The sequence below is a fragment of the Agelaius phoeniceus genome, assembly GCF_051311805.1.
Source record: "Agelaius phoeniceus isolate bAgePho1 chromosome W unlocalized genomic scaffold, bAgePho1.hap1 SUPER_W_unloc_1, whole genome shotgun sequence".
Classification (NCBI taxonomy): Eukaryota; Metazoa; Chordata; class Aves; order Passeriformes; family Icteridae; genus Agelaius; species Agelaius phoeniceus.
In genome coordinates this window covers 8622264-8645120 of record NW_027509866.1, presented here as the reverse complement: position 1 = coordinate 8645120, position 22857 = coordinate 8622264, and the positions used below count along the sequence as shown (strand labels likewise).

At 50.7% G+C, this 22857-nt stretch overlaps 1 protein-coding gene across 1 annotated transcript in view; it reads left to right on the top strand.

Annotated features, from left to right (window-relative positions):
- The first annotated feature begins 4839 nt into the window (after positions 1-4839).
- The window catches only part of LOC143692495 (uncharacterized), a 59698-nt gene continuing 41680 nt past the window's right edge, over positions 4840-22857 (top strand). Inside the window, exons 1-2 of the mRNA XM_077172727.1 lie at positions 4840-4857; positions 16974-17319. Of these exons, the coding sequence (XP_077028842.1) occupies positions 4840-4857; positions 16974-17319 (364 nt within the window). The remainder of the gene's footprint in view (positions 4858-16973; positions 17320-22857) is intronic.

Genomic DNA, 22857 nt, shown 5'->3' with positions numbered 1-22857 from the left:
CCCAGCCAGGAGGGAACCTGCCCAAGCCGTGGGCTGCAGCTTTTCCAGGGAATGCTGTCAGAGACAGAGTCAAAGGCTCTGCTGGAGTCCAGGCACACAACATCCACAGCCTTTCCCCCATCCACAGGTGGGTCACCTGGGCATAAAAGGAGACCAGGTTGGCCAGGCAGGACCTGCCAGCCCTAAATCCACGCTGGCTGGCTCTGATCCCTGGGCCATCCTGTGGGTGCCCTGTGATGGCACTCAAGGTGATCTGTTCCATAACCTTGCCGGGCACCCAGGTCAGGCTGACAGGCCTGGAGTTCCCCAGCTCCTCCTTCCAGCCCTTCCTGGGCATGGGCTCACACTGGCACCTCCAGTGCTCTGGGCCCTCCCTGCTGAGCCAGGACTGATGGTAAATGATGGAGAGCAGCTTGGGGAGCTCATCCACAGCTCCCTCATCCCCCTGGGATGGATCCCATCTGATCCCATACACCTGTGAGCATCTGAGTGGCTCAGCAGGTCCCCAGCTGCTTCCTCCTGGATTCCAGGGGGCTGTTCTGCTCCCTGTGCCCATCTACCAGCTCAGGAGAACACTTGTCCTGAGGACAACCTGTCCTAATATTGAAAATTGAGACAGACATGGTGTTAAACTGTTCAGACGTTTCTTTAGTTACTCTATTCTCCACTGCATCCAATAAAGAGTAAACGTTCTCTTTATCTGGTGTTTTGCTACTAATTTATTTATAGAAACATTTCCTATTATTTCTCACACAAGTGGCCAGATTAAGCTCTAACTGGGCTTTTACCTCTTTCTTCTTCTTTCTGCATAACCTAACAACATCCTTAAACACTTCCTGAGTTGCCTGTTTCTCTTTTCAAAATGATGAATCCTCTTTTTTCCCTTAAGATCCCACAAAAGCTCCATGTGGAGCCAGGACAGTCCTTTTCCTCACCAGCTCATCTTTTGCCACACTGGGACAGGCTGCTCCTTCCCCCTTAAGATTACTTTCTTGAAATGTGTCCATCCTTCCTGGACCCCATTTGTTTATACAGGCTATTTCCTTTAAAAAAATCAGTACCTGCTTTGGTACTCCCCAAATCTGCATCCTGAACAGGCCAAAGTCTGCCTTTCCGAATTCCTGTGTAGAAGTTTTGTTACTGCCTCCCTTTCTTACCCAGAATATTGAAAACGTGAAAACCCAAATGATCCAGTGGACCTGGCAGAGCTGGCAGGACCCTGAGGCTGCTGAACTTCCAGTTCCCCTTCTCACACAATGGGCCTTGTGTGGTTTCCATAGGCCTGGGGATGTGGAGAACAAGCTCAAGGTGTCAGCTCAGTTGGTGTAGGCAATTGATCATCTGGTAACATGAGGTCACAGAGTGGGCTATGACATCACAGAGTGGGTTATGTGAGGTCATTGATCAGCTATGACATCATAGACTGCCTCTGTGACATCACAGGGCAGAGGTCTAACATCCCAGAGCAGACTATGACATCACAGACTTGGCTGTGACATCAGAGACCAGCTGTGTGACATTAGAGAATGGGCTGTGACATCACAGGGCAGGCTGTGACATCCCAGAGGGGCTGTGTCAGGTCACTGGGTTGGTCACTCGGCCCCAGCTCCCCCTCACAGTTTCTCCCAACAAGTCCAATGCTGTCCATGCCCAGCGGGGTCCCTGTCCCCCGGGATCCCCCCGGCCCACCTGGAGCCACAGCCTCCACCAAAGGATGTTCCACAGGATCCACCCCAGAGCCTGACATGGGGACAAGGGGCCAGGGCTGTGTGACCAGGACATCAAGGACGGGGATTATCCAGGTCACTGTGGCCTGGGTTGGGTTGCCCAGGGCAGGAAAGATGTCTGGCAGCTGGAGCAGGGTCTGGGAAGGGCCTCCAAGGTGGGGATGGAGCCCTTGGGCTGTGAGCAGAGGCTCAGGGAGCTGGGCTTGTCCAGCCCAGAGCAGGGAAGGCTGAGGGGCTCCTCATCCCAGCCTGGCAGTGCCAGCGAGGAAGGGATGGAGAACACAGAGCCAGGCTCTTCACCGGGGGCCTGGTGGGAGACAAAAGCCAATGGGTGGAAGGGGAAAGAGGGCAGATCAGCCAGGACAGGAGGAGATGAAATGAGTCAGGCTGGGGGGATCAGGACCAGCACCAAAAGCAGCACCAAAAGCAGCCTGACCTCCCTTCTCCATCCACCACTGACAGCTTTGCAAATCAGGAATTGTTGGAGCTGTTTTGCCGCCACTCCAGGATGAGCATCCTGATACAAGAACTTAATTGTGTTTATATCTCTCACAGAACCACGTTTTGTCTAAAATTAATTCTAGTATGGAAATCCCTTGTGGATGGAGGACTCATCAGATGCTGCTGGGACATTGCACATAGCTCAGGGAAGAGCGTGATTGTTATTAAATTGTGTCCTGTTCAACTGTGATCTCTAGGCCATGAGGAGAAACTTTCTGTGCCTCTGAGTCTCACCAGTTCCTGACCCCCAAAGGACACAAACCTGATGAGTTGTGCTTCCCACTCCAGTGGCTGCATTTGGACCTCCCGCCATCCCCAGAGGAGAGCTCCCTTGTCCCAGAGAGTCCCTGGCAATGTAGGGATGAAGGAAACAGGACAGGCTGGGGGGATCAGGGGCAGAGCCAGGGAGAAGAATGACTTTTTCATTTGCTGGAGCTGTGCCTTCCCTTGGCTTTGTTGGCTGACAAGAAATGAACATCCCTCTGTGTCTCAGGCAGCTCCTTCTCCAAGGAAAGCAGGTGGGAGTTGGAGCCAAGGAGCTGAAAGCTGCAGGTGCAGCCTGGGCTGGAGGGAGCTCAGCTTTGCACAAGGTTGCTCTGAGTGCCAGGGCTTGGATGGGGTAAATGGTGGGGAGTTGGTAGGGACAGAGTCTGATTGATTGTCAGCCATGAAGGGTCTGGATTTTCATATCTATTCAAACTGCATGAGGCGGTACATGGATTCAGTGTCAATTGCAGATTGCACATATCAATGAATTAACAGGAAAACAAAACTAAACAGGACATACAAAATCTTTTCTCACTGTCTTTTTAAATATCATGTATACACTACTGAGATCTACTTAACTACAAAGGATTTGAAAATTAAAATCAAATGATTCCCAGAGGCTTGGCTTGTTCAGCTGTTCTGAATGTTCATGAGCCCAGGGACACTGAATTCCTGCACTGAAGAGCTGAAGGCTGAACAAGCCTCTGGAGCAGGGAAATTCAGCAGCAGCCTCCAAGTTGCTGAGGATGTCAGCAGCCCCCAGTGAGGCCATCCCTGCCCAGAGACCGTGGGGGAATGGGCAGACAAGGAGAGCGTCCCTGGGGCTGGGGCAGCACAACTCAGAGGCACCAGGGGCTCCAGCTGGGCAATGGAGTGTGGAATGTGGCTGGGAAAGCCCTGCCTGGGCTGGGCCAAGGAGGAAACACAAGCCCTGACTTCCATCCCTAAAATAACTCTCTTGAGGAGACATTTAAAAGGAATTACAATTGTTTGTGTCCTCTGAGTTGGACTCCCTGGAGAAATACCAACAAAGATTCTCAGGAGCTGAAAAGAACAAAACAGGCACTACTGGGAGCTTTAGAAAATCAGAGAAACTTTGGCAAATGGTTTATTATGACATTGTAGTGGTTTTAGTTTGTTAATTTAAGATTTTTCTAATCTTTAGATTTCTTAATTAATGTATTGATGAGTTTGTTCAGTTTTAGTGTCGGTTAATTATTTATGTATTTATTTTGTTGTGAGATAGGATTACGGGAAAGGTAAAGTAGTCCTAACATTTTAAAAGGGTATAGAGACATTTTTATTAAAAGTAAATTGAAAAAGAAAAAAGTAGTAAGAATTAAAATAAAGCCTTTAGAACACTTTTTTCTTTATAACTTTTTCTTTTTACTGACACTGTAAAGTAAACTTAAAATTTCTAGTTGGTTTACTATTTCAAGAAAAGTCTTTTAGTTTACTTTAGGAGAGAAGTTTTTCTTGTTAAGGTTATGGAGATTTTTTAACAAGAAGAAATTTTTTTTTTTTGTGGTTCTTAATTCTGTCATGGATAACAGTTGTCTGGGGAACTTTGTTCTTGTGAAGTTGTTTTTATTGCTACAAGCTTTTTTACAGCTTGTAGATGGGCCATGTCAACTTATGGGGTATTGCTTTAAAGATGAGTTCTTTAAGGGTAAAAGTTTCTATTTTTTACTTTTAAAATTGTTTTTATTTCTGGGAATACAGATCTTCTCTTGTGGATACTGGATTACTTGGATTTTCTCCCTGCTGTTAAAACTTTTGATGAAATTACAGTTATTTAATTTGTTTATTTTAGTATGGAGGGTTTTTTTTTATATTAATTGTAATTTTTTTAAAAAGTTTTTTGTGTTATAAAGAAAAAGAGTGTTTTCATTATAGTTTACAAGAGGATTTTAGTTTTAAGATTAAAGTATTTTTTCTTCTTTTTTATTTGGGATTTAATTTCTCCTTTACTGACTTTGATGGTTTTATATATTTTTTATATGCTGGTATTTTGTTTTTTTCTTTTACTCGATGGAGCAATGAAGTATTGAAAGGATTAACACCTGACCTGCCAGTAACTTGTGGTGGAAGTTGTGGTTGGGTTATGTTAGGATTGGTTTTATGGTTGGTTTTGGGTTTTTCTTTGTGTTTAATTTTAGTTGCAGGGTTATTTTGTACGGGTGGTAGGTTGTAGGGGTTTTTGGTTTTAGTTGTGTTGGGGAGAGGGGACTTGATGGTGAGATTTTAATAGCTGTGGCTGGCTTTGTTCTGGTTGGGGTTTTGTAGCCTCTTTTGTTTTCCTGTTTGGGAGTTGTTGGGGTTTGGTTTGGTCAGAATGGGGCCGATGGGGGGGGGCAGCCTGGTGAGGGGGGAAGGGGCTCAGCCCATGGCAGGGTTGCTTGGTTTGGTTTGGTTTGGTTTGGTTTGGTTTGGTTTGGTTTGGTTTGGTTTGGTTTGGTTTGGTTGAGATGGGGGCCAGGGCCATGGCCCGCTGCTTCTTTGTTGACTGGAAACGAAAGAGGAAGTTCCTGGGTTTTTTCATAATTAACATTTGTGTTTCACAGAGACTTGTTCAGTATCTCAGTGGTTTAACAGATTGTCAGTGACACAAAAAGTTTTACATTACTTTTAAAAATTCTTGTCATGTATTACAACAGATATTCAATCAACAAAAAACACTTCTGAAAGCATTGACTTGGCCCATTCAACTTCACAAACTCTAAGCCTGTTCAATTTAAAGTTAATCAACATTTGCAGGAGCACAGAAACAGAAGAAGAAGATGCAGAAAGAGAAAAACTCAAAAAAGATACAGAGAAGCACACACACAGCTACCAACTCCTGGATTCCAGCAGAGTTCAGATGGAAATTCCAAGAGGAGGTAGGGTCAAGATGTGTGCTTGCCTTGTGGTCAGCCTTCAATACCCCTTGGTCTCCCTGGGCCCTTCCCCCAGGTGGGGCTTGGGCTCATTTGGTCCCTCAGGAGCTGGGCTGGGGCTGCAGAGGTGGCTGTGGAGCATTGCCTGTGCTGTGCCAGGGACTGGCAGCCACTGCTGGGCTGGGATAGAGGCTCTGGGGGGATTGGGGTTCCAGGGCAGGGCAGTGCTGGGCTTCCAGGGCAGGGCAAGGCTGGACCTGCACCTTCCTCCCCCCACATATGAAATGTTTCCAGCCAATAGTCTCCTCCAATTTGTCACAACAGGCAATATTCAAGGTGGAACCCAAATTCTGGCCATGGGCATCTGGACTAGAAGGACAGTTGTTTTCCATAGAAGAAAAGCACAGAGCCTCAGTGTTTGGAAAGCCTCACTAGACCAAGGCCAGCCAGACTTGTCAGGAATGGAAGATTTTGTCTGGGACCAGACTTTGGATATAGGGAATATTAGAGGTGGAACCCCAATCTCAGCCATGGGCACCTGGAGAAGCAGGATAGTTCTTTTCCATAGGAAGGAAATCACAGAGCCTTCCCCAGTGTTTTTTGAGACCGATGCAAAGTGACCCTTGTAAAACCACTGCAAGACAGACTTGTCCCGGCAATATCCCTATTGGAACAATCGCTGGATATAAGGAAATTTGGAGGCGAAATCCCAGTTCTGGCCACAGGTGCCTGGAGGAGGAGGACAGTTCTTTTCCATAGGAAGAAAAGCACGGAGCTGCAGTGCTTCAGCAGCAGATGAGATGAGACCCTCAACATGCCAGGGTCAGCTGGACCAGTCAGGCAGCCCCTGGGAGGCCAAACCAGCCAGATCTGTTCTGTGTCCCCTTGGTTTTGTGGGGCCCTACAGTGCCACAATGGTGCCTTGGATCCATGGGGCCCCACCGTGCCATAATGGTGGCTTGATCCCATGGGGTCCAGCAGTGTCACGATGGATCCTTGTTTCCATGGGATCCAGCAATGTCACAATGGCCCCTGGGTTCCAGAAGACCCCACAGTGTCACAATGGTCCCAATGATTCCATGAGGCCTTGCAGTGTCACAATGGACCTTTGGACCCTGGGGGTTTGCAGTGTCACAATGGTCTCCTTTGGCTCTACAGTGTCACAATGGACCATTGATGACAGGAGGCCCCTCTGTGTCACCCTGGAGCTTTGGTTCCATGCAGCCCTGCAATGTCACAAAGGCCTCTTGGTTTCACCATGCCCAGAGATCACAATGGTCCCCTTGGTTCTTTGGGGACTCCATGGGTCACAATGGTCTCACTGGTTCCATGAGGCCTCACAGTGTCACAGTGCTTTGGTTATTCCCTTAGGCCTCATAGTGTCACAATGGTCTCCATGATTCAATAGTGCCCCACAGTATAACAATGGTCTCCTTGGTTCCAGGAGGCAGTGAAGTGTCTTAATGATCTCTCCATGGTTCCGTGAGGCCCAGCAATGTCACTGTGGTCTCTTTGATTCCATGAGGCCCCACAGCGTCACCATGGTCCCTTGGTCTCACAGGGCCCCACAGTGTCACAATGCTCCCTTGGTCTCACAGGGCCCCACAGTGTCACAATGGCCCCTTGGTTCCATGGGCCCTGTGCTGCTGCATTCCCCCCTCCCCTTCTCAGGCCACCCTGCCAGCTGAGAAATGCTCCTTGGGGCTCGGCCTTGGCCAACAGCCCCTGGGCTCATCTCCTCTGCAGCTCATCACAAACACTGTCTGCTCCAGGCACTGCTGCTGCCCAACCAGCTCCTGCTTTCTGGAGGAGCAGCCCTGGGAACTGCTTTTGTTCCCTCAGTGGCACAACATCCCTGTTCTCACCCTGCCAAAGAAAGCTGTTGGTGCCAAGTGTGGCCAGGATGAACCATTGCTGGGACTGAAGCCCCTCTCTTGGGGCCCTACAAACAGCGCTCCAAAAGGAGCCCTTGGAGCTCTCCTGGGCCAGCGACTCCCTCTGAGTGGGGCCTCTCCCAGCCGGGAACTCTCCCGTTTGCTGCGCTCGGGGATCCCCAACAGCGACGGAGCCTGGGCCAATCCCCCCACTCCTCCAGGCTCAACCCTTCACCCGCTGGGGAGATGCCAAAGGATCCACAGGGAGCATTTCCTGCCCTCAGGGGAATTTCTCCCAGGTGCCTTGCACTGACTCTTTGTGTCTGTGTGCACACAGGAGTGCCCGTGCTGGGGAAATGTGGCAGAAATGCTGCTCTCTGAGGGGTTTGAGTGCCCTGGATAGCTGAGTCAGTCAGGCCTTGAGGTAAGGTTAAATCACAAGGTCTAAGTAAATTAAATGCTGCTAAGAGTTGTTCTTTTCCTAAGGTATTAAGTTCAATTTAATTTATTAGCTAAGTTGAATAGTAAATGTTATTCTTATGTTAAATTGCTAAGTCATATGTTTTAAGTTTGGTTAAATAGTGTTAAGTGCTGTTCTTTTGCTAAATTGTGAAATTGATGGTATCAGTTAAGGTGTAACTTAAGTCCTGTTAAGTTTGAACTCTGTTCAGCTTTTGGGCCATATTCCTTTTATCCTTGCCCTCACTGTCCTTTTTTCACACACACACAGGGACAGTTCTCAGTTCATTTCTGGTTTGATTGCCTGAATTTTGTTTGGTTTTGTTGTTGCTTTGTTTCCTTGGTGTGCCTGAATTGTCCAGTCAGGAGCAGAGTGACTCTTGCCAAGGAACTTTGTGCTGCTGTCCCTTAATATTCAATCTGGTTTTTGCTGTTCCCTTGCTGGGGATTTTTTCAGCGCTCTCAAGGCCTCGTTGGTACCAGGGTGAAGGAGCCCTGGCCCAGGCTCTGGCCCTGGGGGACACGGGGACGCTGCCGGGGGGTCCCTGTCCCCCTGTGCCACCCCCAGGGCCCCGGCCCCCCGTCCCCGTGTCAGGCTCTGGGGTCGATCTCGTGGAACATCCTCTGGGGGAGGCTGCGACGCCGGGGGCGGGGGGACCCGGGGGGACAGGGGACCCCGCTGTGCACGAGCAGGGTTGGACTGCTCTGGGGGGAACTGTGAGGGGGCCAGGGCAGAGTGACCTCCCCAGTGACCTCACACAGCCCTGGTGATGTCACACTGCCCCTGTGATGTCACACAGCCAACTATGAGATGTCACCCTATGATGTGATACAGCTGCTCTGTGATGTCACAGAAGTCTCTGTGATGTCACAGGCTGCTCTATGATATTACACAGCCACCCAGTGATGTCACAACCCCCTCTCTGATATCACTGAGCCACACTCTATGATGGCAGTCTACTCTGTGGCCTCACACTATGATGTCACATACAGCTGTGTGATGTCACAACTCCCTCAGTGATGCTAGAAAAACCTCTCTGTGATGTCATACTGCCACTCTGTAATGTCACAGCACACACTTTGACCTCACAGCCCCCTCAATGATGTCACACAGCCATGCCATGATGTCACAGCCTGCTCTGTGATGTCACAGAATATCCGCTATGATGCTGTAGCTGCTCAATGACCTCACACAAAGAACTCTGTGATGTCATAGCCCAATCTGTGACCTCACACAGCCCACTCTGTGCTGTCACACAGCCGCTTGCTGACATCACAGCTGCTCTGTGCCTCCATGACACAGCCACAGAGGAGCTGCTGTGACATAGCCCCCTCTGGGACATGCCACAGCCCCTGCCAGTGCTGAGCCCCTGGGAGCTCTGTCTGTGCCCTGCTGGTGTCCCTGAGGGGCCCTGGCAGTGCCCCAGCCCTGCTGGGCTGTGCACAGGAGCTGCTCCTGGCCAGAGCTGTCTCTCTGCAGCTCTGCTGCCCTTGCTAGGAGCTGCCTCTGGGCAAGGAGCCCAGCCCAGCTCAGCAGCACAGACACAGCACAAGGGCTTTAATGACCCTCTGGGGCTTTGGTGCTCTTTGTGTCTGCCATGGCCAAAGTGCTGCCCAAGTTGGCTCTGTCAGGGCTCTCTTGCAGCTGCTGCCCATCCCTGTGCCCTGTGCAGCCCAGGCTGTCCTACGGTGTCCCTGCCCTGCGCCTCTGTCCCTGCAGGCTGTCGGCATCCCCCGGCTGCCCCACCTGGCTGGGCCCTTCCTTTGCTGACAGCTCTGCCTCCTGCCTGCCTCTGCCTGCCCACACAAAGCCTCGGGCTGCTCCAGGCTCCTGCTGGGGGACGTGCTGCACCACAGCCCTGCCCTGGCAGGGAAATTCCTTTCTCCTGGTGTCCACTCTGGGCCTCCTCAGCTGCCCTTGGTGCTATTATGTCTTCTTCAGGCTCATTACCACTATGAAGAAACACTCCAGCCTCTCTGAAACCACCCTTCAATCCCTCCCAGGCTATTCCGTTCTGTCCTCAGTCTCCACCCCGCTGAGCACAGAGCCCTCGGCCTCTCCCTGCTGGTTTTGTGATGAGGCTTCCAAAGCCCATCTTGGGAGATTTTTGGGTCCTCTCCAAGGTCTGTGGAAGTGGAAAAATAGTGATCAAAGTTATTTTCTCCCAAATCTTGCAGTGACAAAACAAGGGTCAATATCTCTAAACTGAATGAGGGTGCATTTACATTTTTTAGAAGAGGAAATATTTTGCAGTTATGAAAGTGACATGAAACTTCAACTGTTTTTCCAGAGAAGGGGATTCCCCATCCCTGGAATTGTCCAAGAGCAGGAGCTTTGTGCAACCTGATACAGTGAAAACCCCTGCCCTCCCCAAGGACAGAATTCCTGTAGTGTGGGTTCTCTGATGTGCTGGGTGCCCTCACAACGCTTCTGGCCAGAATGTCTGCTGAGGGCAGCCAGGCTGCTGCAGGGGCAGTGACCTCACAGCCATCACCATGGCAGCCCTGTCCCCTGGGCCTGGCTCTGCCCTTTCCTCTGCCCCTGCCTTGGCTCTGCTGGCATGAAGAGTTTTGTCATTGATATCTTGTCCCCAAGGTGCTGGGGACAATGGCTTCCCAGTCAGGTTCCTGGAGCAGCAGTGGCTTTTCAGAGGCCAGCCAGGAATGAGCCCTGAGGCAGCAGCTCTGCAGTGGTGGCCACCAGGCCGGGCTGCCAAGGGAGGCTTCTGGCCATGGGCTGCAAGCAGCTGCTGCTGCCAAGGTGCCTTTGGTGCCTCAGGCTCTCCCTGGCACAGCTCCCAGCACGGCACTCTGCCCTTGTGCCTGAGGCCTTCCCTGTGCTGGGGCTGGCCTGGGGCTTTTCCTGCAGCGGGACCTGCCCTGCTGATGGCACAGGAAAGGCAGTTCCTGCTGGAGCAGGAGGCTCTGCCTGCAATGGGCTCCAACAACTCCAGCAACACCATGTTTGCAAAGGCCCCAGTGGGAAATGAAGGAGGGGGGGGTCATGCTGCTTTTGGGGTGAATAATGCAGAAACCAGCCTGACTCCTCCATCCCAAAGTTCAACATCCTCAGAGGGAGCTGAAGCTGTGACAGTGCTGGAAAATCCCCAGAGAAAGGAACAACCAAGTGACACCACTGAGAGCTTCTGCAGAGCTGCTGAGCTGGCCCAGCCTGGGCACATCTGACAGACAGGGAAGCACCTCAGACTAGAAAAGCCCCATCCCAAATTTTAATGGCAGCATCTCCTGATATTTCCCTTCCTGGGGGGTGTTGAGATTCCTCCCTGCAGTCGGGACACCCCTTAAGGTCACTTCTTCAGGCTGAGCCAAAGGGATTTGCCCATGGTCATTGGTCTGTGGGAGTGACATCAATCTCTCCTTAAAAACAGCTTCTTTTCCTTTAATAAAATTGCCTTGAAATCCCTTCTGAGTGCTTTCTATAAATTAATATAATATAATATAATATAATATGGTACAGCTCCTATACCTTGGACTAAATATTTCTGATTAAGATAAGATAATTTTGTCTAATTGTTACCATAAGAGATAATAGAAATTTTTTATAAATATATATGCTTTGTCATCCCTAATCCTGTGGGACAAATGCTAAAGGTTAAATTTCACCTTGATAATTCTTTACCCATGAACTCTGTAAAAGTCTGAGGCTGGGATTGGAGCCAGCTGCTTCAAGGCTCCTCTCACAGAAGGAGATTACAAAGCCTGGAGGTCCTTGGGGCTATTTTTCTGTGGATATGAGAGTCTGGTCAGAGACAGAGAAAGCAAGAGAGTTTTCCCATTAATTAGATTGGGAACCATTAGGAAGCTGGAGAGAAAGAATTGTAAATTATCGACAGGTGGTGTCTGTAATAGGTTGTTTTTTCCATAAAGTTGTTTACTGAAGGGGGTTGACTTTATCAGCCAATCATATGAAATGTGTTGATTAAATGACCAATGAGGTCCACCTGTAGAAAACCAAGGTCAAAAGGAAGAGGATTGAAAAAATGTGTGCCTTTTAGCCCTTAGCCTTCTGATCTGAGTCTGTGTCATCTCTGACTCAACGGAGACATTTGAGGATCTGTGGGGACTATTGGGAATCGTTTCTGTACCTTGTAACCCAACAGGAGCTCCTCTAATAAACTTTGCCTGAAGTTCCCACTGTGCCCATGACAGGAACCCCTGTGAGTGTCTGGGCCATCCCGGCTCTTTGGCAGCCTGGGGACTCCTGGGATGTCACCGTGGAGCCCCCGTGAGTGCCTGTGACAGATCAGTGCCTTTGCAGCCCAAGGTGCCCTGGGATGTCACCATGGAATGGCTGTGACTGCCTCTGACCACAGGGTTCTTTACCATCCCCAGAAAGCCCTGGGAGGTCTCCATGGAGCCCCTGTCCCTGCCTGTGACATTCCAGCTCTGGAACAGCCTGGAGACTCTTGGAAAGATCCCATGAAGCTCCTCTGAGGGCCTGTGACAAATCTGATCCTTAGCAGGCAACCATCACCAGCCCCCTGTTGCTATGGTCAGTTTCCATGGAAACCATCACTGCGCCCCCTGTTGCTGTGCTCAGTCCCTTGGCAGCTCCATGGAGACCCCATGCCAGGGGTGGTTGCCATGGCCACCAGGGCTGGCACCAGCTGGGATGCTCGGTTTCCACGGGCCGGGCTTCAGGAATGGGATTCCCCAATTTCCTGCTCCCGCTAAAACCGCGCTGCCCTCGCTGCCCTCCCGCCTCCCATGAAAAGCACAAAAGGCAAAGATCCCGGGCTGGGATAAGAACAATTTATTGGGAACAGCAACGAGATAAGGAAAAAATGGAACAGAAACAATATTGATAACAGAAGGGATAAACAAAACTTTGACAGGGAAAACTAAACACAACTGACTGTCTCTTCCCAGCCACAATTTCCCCTGTCTGGAAAGGACACCCTTCTCCTCTGGGAGAGAGAGAGAAGGTCCCTTTCCTGCCCCTGGCAATAGCCTGAGGTGGGAGTGAATGTAATGAAAGGGCCATGGCCAGACCATCATGTTCTTCAATCCCACATCATGTCACAGGGCAGGAAAAGGGACAGGTGTCTTCCCAGCATGGATCATGGGCAAAACGGATCCCCAGGACTCTTCCCAACGTGGGTCCTCTAAAGGGGGATGAAGCTGGAGTGGTGCATGAAGCTCTTCCTGCAGCTGGGGCATTTGCAGGCCTTTCCTTACTGGTGCCTCCGTTGGTGTCTGGTCAAGTGAGAGCTGCTGGTGAAGCTCTTCCCACACTGGGGACACTCGTAGGGCCTCTCCCCAGTGTGGATGTGCTGGTGCCTGATGAGGTGGGCTTTCTGCTTGAAGCCCTTCCCACAGTCAGGGCAGCTCTGCCTCTCATCAGTGTGAATTCGCTGGTGCCTGAAGAGATCGGAGCTGGTCTGAAATGGCTTCTGGCACTCGGGACACTCGTAGGGCCTCTCCCCAGTCTGGATGCGTTGGTGGGTAACAAGGGTGGATCTGGAGCTGAAGCTCTTCCCACACTCCCCACACTCGTAGGGCCATTCCCCAGTGTGGATCATCTGGTGGCTGATCAGGGTGCTGCTCTGCCTGAAGCTCTTCTCACACTCCAAGCACTTGTGGGCCTTCTCCCCATTGTGAAGCTGCTCATGGACCACCAGCTCTGAGCTCTGTCCACCTTCCTGGCTCAGGGTGGGTATTTCCTCCTCAGAGCACACTGGGCTGGGTTTGGAGCCACTCCTCCTGTGGGATCTCTGGGGCTTTTCCTCTATATTGGAATTCTGCACTGTGGAGCCATTCAAAATGGCCTGTTCCATGAGGTTCTGCTTTGGGGATTTGTCCTCCCTGGTCTCCATCCTCAGCTCCTCCTCTGGGGGAGGAAGGACAAGGAGAGGATGGGATTTGCCTCCGTGCCAGAGGGAAGGGGAAGGAGATCCCCCCAGTGCATCCCCGGCAGGATGGGGTTGGCAGCAGGGTTGTCCTGCAGCCGGGGGCTGTGCTGGGCTGGGAGATGGAGCAGGAGAGAGGGGGAAAGGGACACTGACTTCCTCCTCACCTGCCTGCGTTTCCCAGGGCATTGTGTCAGTTTGAAAAGACAGGTGTCTGCTAAGGAAGGCAGGAGACTCCCTTGAAATGGAAAATGTTAATCCCTTCACTTGGAATTATAATTTTCAAAACAAGGGGCTGTCAAGCAAAGTCTATGGGAATAGGAATAACAATTCTTCAGAAGGAAAATTAAAAATACAAATGCAGTAGTACTAAAAACTACTTACAGAGTAAGAATACGACCTGACACCCTGTGGGTCAGAGTGTTGGTAGCACTCCTGTTAAATGGTGGCTGCAGTGCTCCTGCAGGGACAGGTGTGGTTCTGTTGGAGCAGTGATCCTGTAGAAGGGTGGAGTTTTCCTCTGAAGGTCCAGCTGTGGCGTCGATTGGCCTGGTCTTCCTCTGGGATCCAGTGGAGCTGAAAGCTGCTCTTCTGGGAATCTTGTGGGAGAAGGCTGACTCTGTTGTTCACATTCTCAGATTATATCCAGCTAGGAATGCTTGGCTCCTCCCTCTGGGCAGAGCTTCTCACAATGGGATGATGGAATTTTTATCAGTGACACTCAATGGCCCATTAACAGAAGATATCTCCCTGGAGGGAGGATTCCTTGCAGAAGAGATAAAGTAAACTGCTCAATTAACAGATGATAATTGCCCCAGCTTTAACAGAGGGTAATTGAATACACACCCAGCTAAACCTGAGACACTGTTCCAGCCTTGGAAAGCAGGATTTGGTACCAGGATTGTTTAGGGAATGCAACCCTGATTGAAGGCAGAGATAGAATCTCCAGAGCCTGCAGCCAGAATTGGACAGTTGTGTGATACTCATTTCAACATCTTCTCTTTTGGAATTATTGACTAATGATTATTTGCTTTGCCTACCTAATATTTTTGTAATTTTTTGCAAATTTGCATTATCTAAATTACACTGTTCCTTAAGTTAAGTTGGTGTCTGTGTCTTTGGTGCAGGCTCTGCCCACTGGCGAAACAGGGCCCAATCCTGCCTAAGTGTTACCTGGGGAGACAAAACCCTCACTGCAACTGTGCCCCCTTCCTCCTTGTTCCCCACACTTCATGCACTGATCATGATGTCCTATGGTCTGGGGTATCCCTGGGGTCAGCTGGGATCTCCTGTCCTGGCTGTGTCCCCTCCCAAGCTCCCCCACACCCTCAGCCCCTCCCCAGCGTGGCCGAATGAGGGGCAGGACAGGCCTTGGCTCAGTGCGAGCTCAGCAAGAACAAAACCATCTCTGCGTGCTCAGCCCTGTGCTCAGCCCCCGGGCCCGGCATTTCCTCCACTGCCACCCCGGAGCCCCCTTTCCCACCCCTCTGCCCCACGGCCACCGCAGCACCGGCTGACAATAGAAGCAATTCTGTGGCAATTCCAAGTTTCCTTGGTTCCTGCACAGCTCCAGCTCAGCTGCTGGCAGGTTACAATTAAAGAAAAGTGCAAATTCGGCCCAATACAGATATTATTAAAAGGAAGGGAAAGCTCTGTGTAGCTGTCACAAAGGTGACAGGGATGAAGAGAATAATGATTCTCACATTTGGAAAAAACCCAAGCCTGGGAATTCAGTAGTTATTTGGGAGTTTAGCTACTTGAGCTGGGCTTCTTGTGGGACTTTTAGCAGCCTTGTGTTCCTCACCATGTGGTGAATGAACCTTGTCAGTCTTGCTGGTATCATTTGCTCCATTTCCTCCAGTGATTTTAACAAACTTTTCAAGGAGGGACAACAAAATATTTTCTTTACACTCCAGTCCCACAACAGCCATTTTCCTCATCAGTTCTCCCATAGGTCGCTCAGACGAAGCTGCATCCAAGTTTCCAAGAGTTCCTCCAGAGAGACCCACAACCTCCTCAGAGGAAGGAACCATGCTGTAGTCAAAGGCAACTGGGGTCAAAGAACAGTGCCCTGAACTCACTGTGCCAAAATAATTTTGCAATCTGGTTAAGAAAATATTAGAGAGATGCCATTTGCCCTGGGGCAGGGCAAGTGTGACATTGTCCCCTGTGTGTGTGGCCTTCCCGGGGTGGGGGTTTCACACCTGAGCCAGTTTGGGTAAGGCGAGTGGTGTTCACCCCCTGAGCAGGGATTCCCCCACTGTTTCAGGCTGCAGTGTAAGATGGAACCAAATGCATGTTTTCAATCCCCATCTTCATCAACTGCTATAAACAGGTGGGGCAGTGTTCTTGATCTCTTCCATGACTCAGCCCTGATAACGCCCTCCAGGGGAGATATCTTCTGTGAATGGGCCATTGAGTGTCACTGCAGGACTGATCAAATTCCATCCTCCCATTGTGGGATGCTCTGCCCAGGGGGAGGATCCAAGCATTCCTACCTGGATATAAGCTGAGGCTTGCAACACCAGGAGCAGCTTGCCTACTGGATTCCCAGAGGACAAGAGCTCCAGAACCACCACTGGACCTTCAGAGGAAGACCAGACCCTTCTACAGGATCACTGCTTGGACAGAATCACGTTCATCACTCCCACAGGACTGCAGCCAACATTTAATGGGACTGGAGCCTGATATAACCCTGAGCAACAGGGTTATATCCTGACTCTGTCAGTTTAAGGCAGTGTTTCTGCATCATTGCCTTGATCTTCATTTTCTTATTAAATTGTAATTCTGGTTTAGACCCTCCCCACGTTTGCCTTCAAACAAGTACAAAATTCAATGTACTTATCCCTTGTTTTCTTCTCAAAACAGGATTTTCCATCCCATAAACTTGGCCAGATGGAGGAGGAGGCTGTGAGGAAGAAGAAGGTGCCCCAGGAGCCCCAGGCAGGTGAGGAGGAAGTCAGTGCCCCTTTCCCCCTCTCTCCTGCTCCATCTCCCAGCCCAGCACAGCCCCTGGCTGCAGGACAACCCTGCTGCCAACCCCGTCCTGCTGGGGATGCACTGGGGGGATCTCCTTCCCCTTCCCTCTGGCACAGAGGCAAATCCCATCCTCTCCTTGGCCTTCCTCCCCCAGAAAAGGAGCTGAGGATGGAGACCAGGGAGGGCAAATCCCTGTGGCAGAACCTCATGGAAGAGGCCATTTTGAGTGGCTCCATAGTACAGAATTCCAACGTGGAGGACAAGTCCCAGAGATCCCACAGGAGAAGGGGCTGCAAACCCAGCCCAGGGTGCTCTGAGGAGGAAAGACCCACCCTGAGCCAGGAAGGTGGACAGAGCTTCAGCCAGAGCTCAGAGCTGGTGGCCCATGAGCAGCTTCATGATGGGAAAAAGCCCCACAAGTGCTTGGAGTGTGGGAAGAGCTTCAGGCAGAGCAGCACCCTGATCAGCCACCAGATGATCCACACTGGGGAATGGCCCTACGAGTGTGGGGAGTGTGGGAAGGGCTTCAGCTGCAGCTCCACCCTTTTGACCCACCAGTGCATCCACACTGGGGAGAGGCCCTACGAGTGTCCTGAGTGCCAGAAGAGGTTTCACACCAGCCCTGATCTCGCCAAGCACCGGCAGATTCACACAGAGGAAAGGCCCTTCGACTGCCCTGATTGCGGGAAGGGCTTCAAGCGCAAGTCCCACCTCATCAGGCACCAGCTCATCCACACTGGGGAGAGGCCCTACGAGTGTTCCCAGTGTGGGAAGAGCTTCACCCAGAGCTCTAGCTTGACCAGACACCAACGGAGTCACCGGTAAGGAAAGGCTTGCCAATGCCCTGATTGCAGGAACAGCTTCATGTACCACTCCAATTTTAACCCCCATGGGAGAACCCACATTGGAAAGAGCCCTGGTGATCCATGTTCCCTGTTATCCATGCTGGGAAGTCACCTGTACCTCGTCCTGCCCTTGCCAATGACCTGATGTGGCATTGAAAAACATGAGGGTCTGGCCATGGCCCTGTCATTACATTCAGTCCCACCTCAGATCTTTGCCAGGGACAGGAAAGGGACTCTCTCTCTCTCCCTGAGGAGGAGGGTGTCCTTTCCAGGCAAGAAATATTGTAGCCAGGCAGACCCTGTGAGTTGTGTTGTAGTTTTCCCTGTAAACAGTTTTATTTATCCCTTCTGTTATCAATATTGTTTCTGTTCCTGTTTGTTCCTTATCCCATTGCTGTTCCCATTAAATTGTTCTTAACCCAGTCCGGGATCTTTGCCTTTTGTGCTTTCCATGGGAGGCAGGAGGGCAGCGAGGGCAGCGCGGTTTTAGCGGGAGCAGGAAATTGGGGAATCCCATTGCTGAAGCCCGGCCCATGGAAACCGAGCATCCCAGCTGGTGGCAGCCCTGGTGGCCATGGCAGCAGCCTTGGGAGCGGGTCCCTGGCTGGGGCTGTGGGAACCTCTTCCCTCTGGTGCCCAGGGACAGGAGTGGAGGGAGCGGCTGCAGCTGAGTCGGGGCAGGCTCAGGTTGGATGTCAGGAAAAGGTTTTTGGCCAGAGGCTGCTGGGGCCCTGGCCAGGCTCCCCAGGGCAGGGTCCCAGCTCCAGGGCTCGCTGAGCTGCAGCAGCGTTTGGCCAGAGCTGCCAGGCCCAGGCTGGCATTGTTGGGGTGTCCTGTGCAGGGCCAGCAGTTGGACTGGAGGATCCTGATGGGTCCCTGCCAGCTCAGCCCATTCTGTGCTTCTGGGATCCCATCAGTCTGGGGATGGGGCTGCCAATGGTTGCCATGGCAACGGGCTCTGGCTGCAGGCCTGAGTTGGTGTCCATGGCAACCACCCCTGGCATGGGGTCTCCATGGAGCTGCCAAGGGACTGAGCATAGCAACAGGGGGCTGGTGATGGTTGCCATGGAAACTGACCATAGCAACAGGGTACTGGTGATGGTTGCCATGGAAACTGACCATAGCAACAGGGGGCTGGTGATGGCTTCCATAGTAATTGACCATAGCAACAGGAGGCTGGTGATGGTTGCCATGGAAACTGACCATAGCAACAGGGGTCCTGGTGATGGTTGTCGTGGAAACTGACCATAGCAACAGGGGGCTGGGGATGGTTGCCATGGAAACTGACCATAGCAACAGGGGGCTGGTGATGGTTGCCTGCTAAGGATCAGATTTGTCACAGGCCCTCAGAGGGGTTCCATGGGGACTTTCCAAGAGTCTCCAGGCTGTTCCAGAGCTGGAATGTCACAGGCAGAGACAGGGGCTCCATGGAGACCTCCCAGGGCTTTCTGGGGATGGTAAAGAGCTCTGTGGTCAGAGGCAGTCACAGCCATTCCATGGTGACATCCCAGAGCACCTTGGGCTGCAAAGGCACCCATCTGTCACAGGCACTCACGGGGGCTCCACGGTGACATCCCAGGAGTGCCCAGGCTGCCAAAGAGCCGGGATGTCCCAGACACTCACAGGGGTTCCTGTCATGGGCACAGTGGGAGCTTCAGGTAAAGTTTATTAGAGGAGCTCCTGTTGGGTCACAAGGTACAGAAAGGATCCCCAACAGCCCCCACAGATCCCCAAATGTAACCATTGAATCAGCGATGACACAGACTCAGATCAGAAGGCTAAGGGCTAAAAGCCACATTTTTTTTTAATCCTCTTCTTTTATATCTTGGTTTTCTACAGGTGGACCTCACTGGTCATTTAATCAACACATTTCACATGATTAACCAATTAAGACAATACCCTTCAGTAAACAACTTCATGGAAAAGAGACAACTTATTACAAACATTGTCAGGGCACCCGTTATTGATGTTTGTTTTCTGTTGGGCCTTTCTGGGGGCTCCCTGGATGGAGGAAACCCTCCTGTATCAGTTCTGTGCCAGGTAAAAGGAGATGCATGGGACTTTTTCAGCCTTCAGCTTCTTGTTTATGGTTATCTTATCTAAAGTTTTGCATTGCTGTCCACACCAGGCTCAGGGTGCTGGAAAAGCACTGCACAATGTCGCCAAAATGTACAGTTTCAAGGTCTTTTAAAGTTGTCTCATTTTAATTAACTCTTAAAACTTACATTATTTCTACTTATTTACCAATAACTCATCCCTTCACTGACCACATAACCTCTGCACTGTGCTTTCCTTGACCAATCACCCTGTGCCACCAACACTGCAGAAAATGGAGTAGATGAAGAAGAAGACAGGGACTACACCCCAATTCCTCCATTGTGCTTCCTATCTACACCGTTCTAAAAATCCCAAAAACTAAGTTTCTCACCCAAGTGACATACTATACTATCCTCTGATCTATTTCACACTTGGTTAAATTCTAATCTATCTCAAAGTCTTGGAAGTCCTCTCCATGGGTGAAGGTTCAAGGCAGTGTTTCTCTGGGGGTCAGGATTCCTCAGAGCAGACAGAGAAATATTCCCTGTGCCCTGGATTCCCACACATTTAACCTAAAATACTTTAAAGATTTTAAGTTATCAAAAAATGATCCAGGTAAGTATGATTAGAAGGAGAAGAAATAGAAAACAACAGAAAGACAGAAGATCCAGAGAAAGACACACACATGGGTACCAACTTCTGGGGTTCCAGCATCACCAAAAGAGGAACCCCAGCAGAAGCAAGACACAGACCCTGGGCTGGCCTCGTGCTCCGGCTTTTAACCCCCTGGGCCTTCATGGCCCCGCCCCTGGGGTGGGACTGACAGTTGCTTGTCCAATCAGAGACAGGATAGATGCATCTGGTAGTGTGTGATTGATTGACAGCTGGGCCAATCAGAGCTGGGTTAGCACCGCCCCTGCTGTGTGATTGACAGCTCTGCCAGGCCAGGCCTGGGGACGGGGCTCTGTCCCACCACAAACCAAGGCCTGACCCGGCCCTGGCCCCACATGGAACAGGTCTGACTGGCTTGGCCTCCTGTGGGCTGTCTGACAGGTCCCACTGAATTTGACATGTCAGGCGCCACTTCCCATCTCACCATGAAGCACTGGGGCTCTGTGCTTTTATTCCTATGGGAAAGAACTGCCTTTCTTGTCTAGGCACCCATGGCCAAAATTGGGATTCTGCATCTAAAATTCCCTATATCCAAGGGTTACTCCCAGAAAAAATCTGCCCATACAGTCAAGTCTAGCTGGCCTTGGCCTCTGGGGGCTGCCTCTCATCTGCCCCTGCACCACTGGGGCTCACTTGTTTCCTTCCTGTGGAGACCATTGTGACACTGCGGGGTGTTGTGGAACCAATGGGCCATGGTGACACTGCAGGCCCTTGTGGAACCTGTGACACTGTAGGAACTTGTGGAACCAAGGGGAACATTGTGACCCTGCAGGGTACCATGGATCCAAGGAGCAATTGTGACTCTGTTAGGTCTTGAGGAACCATGGAGATCGTTGTGACCTTTTTGAGCCTTGTGAAATGAAGGGGCCATTGTGACACTGTGAGTGCCATGGATCCAAGGGGCCACTGTGACACTGTGGAGCCTCATGGAACCAAGGACATCATTGTGGCTCTGTTGGGCCACATGGTCCCAAGGGGCCAGAGCAAAGCAGCGGTGTGGGAGTTAGCCTGGCTGTAACTCAGAGTCAGACAGATTTTACCCTGGAAGAACTGGGCATGAGTTTCCAGCCCTGGGAATCATTTGTTTAACTTAGGGTGAGTTTGAGAGTTCCCCCATAAGCCTTTAGTGTTGTTATGCTAAGTTGTCCAAGTTCTCCTCCCCTATTGGTTACTTGTTTCCCCTCTAGGGTTATTGTTCTAGAGAGTTCTACCCTCAAGTGTATATATTGTTGCTTTGCCTTTATCTCAGGTCTTTGAATCCCACCCCTCATACTGTGCTCGACTTCTCCATGTTTATTGTTTTTCACCCTGTTACTAAAGTTCTTTTTGGGCAACTCCATTGATCCTGCTTGTAGGAGCGTCGGGGGCTATGATGGTTGGGACGGATGGAGACGAGAGATCTCTGAAGCCAGGTCTTGGAACTTGTGGTTTATTGCAAAGGGTGTGGGTGCAGGGGCCTTGTTTGGAGCTGCCAGCCACAGCTCGGAGCAGGCCCGAAAGAGGAGCTCGAAAGAGGCGCCAAAAATGGATGCCCGAAAGAGGAGGGGAGTTCCCATTACAGTACAATAAATCTTCTTCTGTGCTGCATATTCTAATTTTCACTAACCAATCTGGTACAGGATACAAATCTTATAGCATTTACATACAGCCTAGAAGAATCATTACATTACCATACTGTGTTACATTTTAAACCCTAAAAACTCCTCTTTGCACCCCTTCTGCCAAGCTAGTAGGGTCTGCTCTGACCCTTGGACCTGTCTGCAAGCAGAGGGTGTTGTTTCATCAAAAGAAGATTACCTTCAGCTGGCCATATCATTGTTTTCCAGTTGTTCAGTAACTAAGGCTTGGTATCTCAAAGCTTGATTTCATTTAAATCTCCCTTATAGTTTCCATATTCTCAAAATCTTTTGCCAGGCAATCATATTTATAAGGCTTTCCTGTTTCATCTTACCCAGCATCTGCTCCTTTTCATTTTCACCACCCGTGCCCTGAAGTTGGGGAACGAGAAAGGTTTGTCACAGCCACCCTCATTGCGACCTTTGGCGCCCGAACAGGGGCCCTGACATTCAGTCACGTCAGCTGTGGTTAGCTGATGGATAGGCCAGCGCTCCCCGGGATTTTGGATTGTGCTGGGCTGGCAGATTCATCATTGCTTTGAGGGACCTCGGCCAGGATCCACAGGGACAGCGACAGTTTCACCTGCATAGGATTGCAGGTGGGCTTGGGGAAACGCAGGACAATTATTGCCCATTTTGCCACTGTGTTTTTACAATACGCATCCACATCCCATAACTGATTTGGGGTGTTCCAGTGGCTGTTCCACGTAAGGCAGAGAAAGAGAAAAATGGGCAGCTGGATGTCCAAAGTAGAAAGGTGTGTATATGGATGCTTTAAGTTAATTCTCACTGATCATGACCAAATATCTTCAAAGAACAAATTAAAATCAATCATGAAGTGGATCATTAAAAATCTTCCAGATGTCCGTGAGCCTGACCATCCTCCCTCCATCTTGGCTCCTCCACTTCCTGCTACCACGACCTTCTCTTCCGCCCTGAAAGAACCTCCAGACTCCACCCCCAACACTGTGGGTCACGCCCCCACTGTCAATCATTCCACCTCCACCCTGGGCCATGCCTCCAGAGCTCCACCCTGGAAGTCCGCCATCCTAAATCAGGGCCCTTCCTCCCCAACACCTGACAAAATGGCAGTGCCCTTTTCCTCACCCTCCAGCAACAACATAACCCCATGAT